Source organism: Vanellus vanellus, assembly GCF_965231255.1.
Source record: "Vanellus vanellus genome assembly, contig: HAP1_SCAFFOLD_76, whole genome shotgun sequence".
Lineage (NCBI taxonomy): Eukaryota > Metazoa > Chordata > Aves > Charadriiformes > Charadriidae > Vanellus > Vanellus vanellus.
This window is the reverse complement of record NW_028127111.1, coordinates 607171-615583: the sequence shown is the minus strand read 5'-3', so window position 1 is coordinate 615583 and position 8413 is coordinate 607171. Positions and strand designations below refer to the sequence as shown.

Below are 8413 nucleotides of genomic sequence, written 5' to 3'. Positions count from 1 at the left end.
ATGTAAGGAACTCGAGTGCTCTCAGGGGCCTCAGTGGAAGAGACCGCAGCCATAGTGGAAAGGACAAGGATTTCAGTTCTGTTGGGGGGTCCCAGCCCCAACAAAGGGGCCATACGCCCCACAGGCTGTGGCTGTTTCTCTGCAGATGCCAAGATCAGAGAAGATGATGCCAGCATCAGAACAGATGCAGATGCCAACCCCTGCTTCCCCACCCCACTCTGACCCCATGCTGTCCCAAGCTCTACTGATGACTCTGTCTTCACTATTTCTTCAAACACAAGGCTGTCGTTTTCTGAGGTTTTCCTAATGGCTGTGAGTTCCCCATAACCTGTGCGGCTTCTTCCAAAGCCCTCCTAATGCTCCTCAGATGCCAAAGATGTCTCATCCCATAGACTCATTTGAATCCTCTATTTAGCTCCATGTCATTGCATGGAACTGCACATTCTTCTGCTGCTGCCTCAAAGACAAAACTAGATCTATTTCACTTCAGTATGACACCCTCCTGATATCCCAAATCTGGGTTTGTTACACGGTGTGCAAGCCAATAACACACAGAGCAGAGGTATTTCCAAGTTTATTCCATTAATGCGCGGAAATGGGGTGCTCAGCCCAAAACGGGAGCACAACTTAGCTTCAAAAGACTCCACTTCTATGCATTGATGTTTACATATTCAAACAATTCATATATATATTCACAGTTACTCATTGTTATTCTCTTCAAGGATTGGTTGAGATTTCTTTGCTTCCCATGTAAATTAGTGCACAGACTCTGTCTTCTTCTTCCATTGTTCTCTTTTGAGTAGGTGGTATCATTTGGGTAGGTGGTCAGTGAGTCAGTGGTCGCGATCTCCCCCTGGCAGAATTACCTTTTACCACTTCTCTGATCTTGGCAGTTCCAAGAGGTTTTCTGGGTTCGCTGACCCGCCCTACAGTTCATCACTCTCTTGACAGGAATCCCCTGCTTCTCAACAATGCTACATTGTCTGGTGGTAGTTCCTTAACTGAGTCATAGATAAATCATGTCTAGTTACTCTTTCTCTATTTTCATATTAGGTAAATTATTAAATAGGGTTGGGGCAGTACAGGGGACTTGAAAAGCAGCAGGTGTCCTTGGTTGCTTCAATTACAATGACATTTATATTACGTTTTCTTAGTTTATGTCAATTTTCCTGCAACAGAGAGAGCTGCCCTGTTATTACAGAGATGCTCCTCAGGAAGGCAGTTCTGATGCTGTGATGACACATTTACCGAAGGCCTCACTATTATCCAGCACAGTAGGGACAGCCTGTGAGGAGACATGGGCAGCTTACTGCTGCTGAAGGTGAACCCATTGAATCCCTTTCTTCAATGCTTCTTTGAGCTCCTGGTTCCTCATGCTGTAGATGAGGGGGTTCACTGCTGGGGGCACCACCGAGTACAGCACTGCCACCACCAGGTCCAGGAATGGTGAGGAGATGGAGGGGGGCTTCATGTAGGCAAACATGCCAGTGCTGATAACGAGGGAGACAACCATTAGGTGAGGGAGGCACGTGGAAAAGGCTTTGTGCCGTCCCTGCTCCGAGGGGATTCGCAGCACAGCTCTGAAGATCTGCACATAGGACACCACAATGAAAACAAAACACTCAAAGAACAGACAGACACTGACCACAAGGACCCCGGCTTCCCTGATATAGGAGTCTGAGCAAGAGAGCCTGAGGATCTGGGGGACTTCACAGAAGAACTGGTGCAGGGCATTGCCCTGGCAGAGGGACAGTGAAAATGTATTGGCCGTGTGCAGCACAGCGTTGAGAATCCCACTGCCCCAGACAGCTGCTGCCATGTGGACACAAGCTCTGCTGCCCAGGAGGGTCCCGTAGTGCAGGGGTTGGCAGATGGCAATGTAGCGGTCATAGGCCATGACGGTGAGAAGAGAAAACTCTGCTGATATGAAAAAGAAAAAGAAAAAGACCTGTGCAGCACACCCTTGGTAGGAGATGGTCCTGCTGTCCCAGAGGGAATTGGCCATGGCTTTGGGGACGGTGGTGGAGATGCAGCCCAGGTCAAGAACAGAGAGGTTGATGAGGAAGAAGTACATGGGGATGTGGAGGTGGTGGTCGCAGGCGATGGTGGTGATGATGAGGCCGTTTCCCAGGAGGGCAGCCAGGTAGATGCCCAGGAAGAGCCCGAAGGTCAAGAGCTGCAGCTCCCGTGTGTCTGCGAATGCCAGGAGGAGGAAGTGGGTGATGGAGCTGCTGTTGGACATTTCCTGCCTCTGGGTATCTCTTATTCTTAACTGTGACTATCTGTTAAGGAGGAAAAGACAGTACTGAGTCAGAGCACACTTCTCTCAGCAAAATGGATGGCATATGTCTTCGCAGCCCCACATTCAGACCCTCTTTTCAGGAGCACCTCTCTGCAGCTCCCTCACTTGAGCTCTGGCTTTTGCTGGCTGAGGCTGCCACTGGGAGCAGGGCAATGGGCTCCCGAGGAGTCCTCCTTGCTCTGCAGCAAGAGGGAACTAGGACAGCAGGGCTATCTCCAATTAAATGTAATCGTGTTATATCAAAGAGCTTTTCAGCGTTGTTGTCGGCAATTTGCCCAACTGCACAGCAGAGGAGAGGGGATTTTGTTTTCTCTGTTTTGTTCTGGTTGTACCTGCCGCATTTCGGAGCGGTTTGGGATGGCTGAAATCCCTGACATTTCTAATGCACTCCAGGTGAAGTCTTGTGGGTCCTGAGAGGCAAAGGGACGGTCCCTTAGTGCAGAGAGAGGAGAGCAGCTCTGCCCATCAGTCCCCTTTACCACTGCCCTGTGCTGGCAGCTTGCAGCTGGAGGAGGATCCCTCTCAGGTGTTGCGATCAAAAGAAGCAGGACACTGCGGAGAAGAGAGGAATGAAGGTTCAAAGGGGAGATATACAGGCTCATTGCCTTTTCTCATCTCTCCCCTCCCAGACTGGGACCAGGAGGGACATTGCAGCTGCCCACGTACAGCTGCCCAGCAGCATTTCCATGGCCTGAGCACCGAGATGTCTTCTCCATGTGGATCCGAGGGAGCAGAGAGATACTATGGGAGAACTGTGCCCTTCTGGAGAGCACCCTGCAGCCCCACAGGACTCCTCAGGGAAATAGTTAATGTCCTGAAGTTGCCTGGAGGAGTCCTGGGCACATTGCTCCCACAGACACGACTGCAGAGCAGGACCCAAAGGGTCGGCATCTGAACGGGAGCTGAATCTGCCACCCGCAACCCCCACCCCCCGCACTGACTCAGTTTATCCTCAGTTTATCCAACGGTGAGAATAAGGGCAGCTCAGGCAGGAGGGGACGGCAGTGAAATGCCACAACACTCCTGAAAAGGGAGGAGGGACATGCAAAGCAGATGGCAATCCGGGGTTCGTCCTTTGCTGGGCTCTGGCTGCTGCAGGGTCAACGCGTGCCCGAGACCCCGTGGGCTGGAGGGCAGAGCTGTGCCCCGGCTGGGAACGGAGACCAGGCAGGAGCTGCCCAGGGGAAGGTGTCTGTGCTGCAGGGACAGCACGGACGGGCCCACATGCCCCTCGCCAGTGTTTCAGGCAGCAGCTCCCTCTCACTCCCTGCCCGTGTCTCTGCTGCCGGCAGCCGTCCCCCTGTCCCCGGCTCAGCTCCCGTCAGTGCTCACAAACCCCATCGCACTGCTGTGCGCCCACCTCTGCCTGCCAACACCTCCAGGGACGGGGCACTGCCCAGGGGCATCTCTGAGTGTGTGGGGGCTAAAGACCAGTTCACAGCGAACCTGATGTGGCTGCTAACGGGAAGATGTTGCTGAGTTGGTGTGCTGCTGAAGAGGTCCTCTGAAAAATATCATGAGGTAGAGCTCACCTGTGCTGCTGCACTCTCTTGAGAGCAGAAGCACCATGCCCTGACCTAATCATCCCTACCCTACCATGCTGCGGTCACTCCTTCCACCCACAGCTTCTCCCTACAGCGCCGTGGGAGCTCGCGAGGCAGGCGCAGAGCTGACCCTGGCAGAGTCCCTGCCCCAGCACACAGCCCCTGGGGTGCAGGGACCCTGCTGGCAAGGACAGCCCTGCCCACCCCTGCCTGCAAACCGATCTGTAAACCCTGGAGCCATCCCTGGGAGAAGGCAGCTGTCTGTCATTGTCTCTCTGAAGGTGCAGCAGGACATCCATGCTCTGAAGCACATCCTCCTGCTCCACACCAGACAAGCCAGGAGAGCCGTCCTGACAGCTCCTATCAGCCATGGCATGTGCCAGCTCTAGGAGACACTGCCAGGAACTCATCTGCATTGCCCCACAGCCAGAGACTTACCATGTGAAAGGCTGCGAAGGTTTGTCCCCCGGTGAGCTCTCTCCTGTCCTCCCACCCCAGACTGCCTTTACCTCTTCTCTTCTCTTCTCTTCTCTTCTCTTCTCTTCTCTTCTCTTCTCTTCTCTTCTCTTCTCTTCTCTTCTCTTCTCTTCTCTTCTCTTCTCTTCTCTTCTCTTCTCTTCTCTTCTCTTCTCTTCTCTTCTCTTCTCTTCTCTTCTCTTCTCTTCTCTTCTCTTCTCTTCTCTTCTCTTCTCTTCTCTTCTCTTCTCTTCTCTTCCCTCGCTGCCTGCAGGCACTGCCCTCAGTCCTGCTTCTGGCCAGAGCTGTCTCTCTGCAGCGCTGCCCGCTTGCCAGAAGCTCCCTCCGGCCCAGCAGCCCGGCCCAGCTCGGCAGCAGAGGACCAGCCCACGGTGGCACTGCCTCTGTCCCCTCTGGGCTCCCTCAGAGATGTCCCTGGGGCTCCAGGGGAACCACCTGGGAAACAAGCTGAAGTCATCACTGATCTTTTCTCCCTCTGCTGGGCAGAGAAACTTCTTCCCTGCAGTGCCATTTCCCCTTTCGGAGACAGAGTTATGTCCAAGAATCCCCTCTTCTTGCCCCACTAGGAGACAGCACACCCAGGCAGTGAAAGGCAGGAGTCTCCTGTACCTCCTGTACCCATGCAAAGCACAGGTGACACATGAGGTGCCAGAGGTGGTCTAAGACACGTGCTCGTAACTGATGGAAATATTAAGAGGGACAGGGCAGTGTCTGGAGTCATCATTTTGAGGCTGGTGGGGCATGGTGGTGACACTCTCTCTCCTCCACCAGCTGTCTTTACCGCATCTCCTTTGGCACCCATGGCCCGTTTCTCACAGACACCCCTACAGTGCCCAACCTCATTCAGGGCAGCTGCTCCACTGGAAGGTGACCTACACCCTGTGGTGCTACGGGAGGTGCCAGGGCTCTCCTGCACAGCCGCATGCAGCCAGCAGGGACAGCACAAGACCTGCAGGAACACAATCGCCATTCAGAGCAGCCGTGTAACACACCCCAAGAGAACCTCTGGGACGTTCAGTGCTTTTTTTGAGGCAGCTGCAGTGAGGCCAGTCCTGTTCCATCTCCATCCAGTAGATGTCGGCCCTGCTCCTCCCACAGCCTTTAGTCACCCCTTTTTGATGTAATCAAGGAATAGAGAAATGATTTTCCCAGTGTTCTTGGATCACGGGATGTTCATCGCTGAGGACATTTTCCAAAGCACCGTGTCCTTCCTGGAGATCAGCTTCCCTCCACCACAGGCTCTGGAGGGCTGCAGAGACATCCCAGAGAGTAACGCCCTCTCCTGCCACGGCTGCACAGTCCAGCCCTGCGTCTCTCTAGTCACGAGGGTTTGCTCTCCTTCGGGTCACCTCATTTCATCTTTCCATTGCCATCTGCCATCCACTCCTGCATGCTCTGAAGAAAACTTTTTCCTTGCATGGGACCTTGGGCACTTGGTACTGCCTTTCTTTGTTACACATCTGAGTGTGGTTCTGGTGCTTAGCTGAGGTCCAGCATATCTGCTCTGATTTATTAATTAGGCAGGACATGATAGGATGAGGGGGAATGGCTTCACACTGGAAGAAGGTAGATTTAGATTAGTGTTTAGGGAGAAATTTTTCACTTTGAGAGTGGTAAGGCAGTGGAACAGCTTGCCCAGAGAAGTTGTGGGAGGTCCTGCCAGAACATCCAGCAGCTCCTTCAATACCCTGGGATGAATCCCATCAGGCCCCATGGACTTGTGAACATTCAGCTGATACAGCTGTTCTCTGACGATTTCCGTCCCACAAATTGAAAGTTTTTGTGGTCCTCCAATTCAGGGGACCGGGCAGCCCAAGCTCTAGATGCATGATTAACGAGTAAGGCAAAAAAAAACATTGCACACTGCTGCTTTTTCTTCATCCCTATCAGTCAGATGACCACCTTCAACAACTATCGGTCCAACGTTTTCTTTAGACATCTTCTTGCTATTAATGTACTTAAAAAAGCACTTCTTGTTTTATAGAATGCTTTAGGTTGGAAGGGGCCTTGAAGATCATCAACTTTCAACCCCCCTGCCATAGGCAGGGACACCTCCCACTAGACCAATTTGCTCAAAGCCCCATCCAGCCTGGCCTTAAACACCTCCAGGGATGGGACCTCAACAACTTCTCTGGGCAACCTCCGCCAGTGCCTTACCACCCTTAAAGTGAAAATTTCTTCCTAATATTTAATCTAAATCCACCCACTTCCAGTTAAAAGCCATTCCCCCTCATCCTATCACTACATGCCCTAGTATAAAGTCCTTCCTCAGCTCCCCTGTAGGCACCCTTTAGGTACTGGAAGGGGCTATAAGGTCTCCCCGGAGCCTTCTCTTCTCCAGGCTGAACAACCCCAACTCTCTTAGCCTGTCCTCATAGGAGAGCTGCTCCAGACCGTTGATCATCTTCAGGGCCTCCTCTGAACCTGCTCTAACACATCCATGTTCTTCTTATGTTGAGGGTATCAGAGCTGGATGCAATATTCCAGGCGTGGTCTCACGAAAGCAGAGTAGAGGGACAGAATCACCTCCCTTGACCTGCTGGCCATGCTGCTTTTTATGGACACCAGGATCTGGTTTGCTTTCTGGGCTGCAGTCTCACATTGCTGGCTCATGTTGAGCTTCTCGTCAATCAGCACACCCAGGTCCTTCTCCCCAGGGCTGCTCTCCAGCCATTCCCCGCCGAGCCTGTATTTGTGCTTGGGATTGCCCCAACCCAGATGTAGGACCTTGCAGCCGGCCTGGTGGAACTGCATGAGGTTGGCTTGGGCCCACCTCTCCAGCCTGTCCAGGTCCCTCTGGATGGCATCCCTCCCCTCCAGCGTGTCAACCTCGCCAAACAGCTTCGTTTCATCAGCAAACTTGCTGAGGGTGCACTCGATCCCCCTCTCCATGTCGCTGACAAAGATGTTGTACAGCACCTGAGGAACGCCACTCATCACTGCTCTCCACTTGGACATGGAGCAATTGACCACAACACTTTGAGTGCGTCCGTCCAGCCAGTTCTTTATCTCGTGGTTTATACATGATCTTCACCTACAGTGGGCAGTTCTTCACTTTCCAGCTCCTTGCCTTTGCCTTATGCATCATGGGTAGTGTGGCTGCAGTCTTTGCCAGTGAAGACTGAGGCAAGTAAGTCACTGAGGACCTCAGCTTTGTCTCTGTCCCGGGTGACCAGTTCTTGCATTTCCTTCCGGAGAGGGCCCACATCTTCCCTAGTCTTTCTTTTCTCACCGACATACTTAAAGAAGGATTTTTTGTTTGTCTTGATGCCCCTGGACAGATTTAGTTCAATCTGGGCTTTAGCTTGCCTAACCTGATCCGGGGATGCTTGAACAATTTCTCTGTATTCCTCCCAGGCTTCCCGCCCCTGTTTCCACCCCCTATAGACCTCCTTTTCACTTGTGAGCATGTCCAGGAGCTCCTTGTTCATCCATGCAGGCCTCCTGGCTTTTCTGCCTGCCTTCTTCTTTGTAGGGTTGCATGACTCCTGAGCTTGGAGAAGGTGAGCCTTGAATATTAACTGGCTTACTTGGGCCCTTCTTCCCTCCAGCGCTTCATCCCATGGCACTATACCAAGCAGATTCTTCAAGGAGCCACAGTCAGCTCTGCTAAAGCCCAGGGTGGTCAGCTTGCTGCGCACCTTCCTCGCTGCCTTGAGGATCTCAAACTCGACCATTTCATGGTCATGGCAGCCCAGGCTGCCCTTGAGCTTAACACTGCCTACCAGCCCCTCCTTGTTGGTAAGGACAAGGTCCAGCAGAGCTCCTCTCCTCGTTTGCTCCTCTACCACTGGGAGAAAGACGTCGTCAATACAATCCAAGAACCTCCTGGACTGCCTATGCCCTGCTGTGTTACCCTTCCAACAGATGTCAGCAAACTTGCTGAGGGTACACTCTGTCCCCTCACGCAGGACGTTGATTAACATGTTGAACAAGACTGGCCAGTACTGACCCCTGGGGAGCACTGCTACTTACAGGCCTCCAACTAGACTCTGCGCCGAACACTATGCTATCAGCCTCATTCCCCACAGTATTCTTGTGTCCAGTTACAACATTATGGTCTGATTGGGTGGATAAGTAGATGGGTAAT

At 52.6% G+C, this 8413-nt stretch overlaps 1 protein-coding gene across 1 annotated transcript; it reads right to left on the bottom strand.

Moving 5' to 3' along the window:
* Positions 1 to 1306: 1306 nt before the first annotated feature.
* Positions 1307 to 2242, bottom strand: LOC309685498 (olfactory receptor 14A16-like; the record flags this gene model as incomplete). Its single annotated transcript, XM_082501260.1, has 1 exon — positions 1307 to 2242. One exon carries the CDS (start codon positions 2240 to 2242, stop codon positions 1307 to 1309), a length of 936 nt encoding a protein of 311 aa, XP_082357386.1.
* Between the last annotated feature and the right edge of the window lie 6171 nt (positions 2243 to 8413).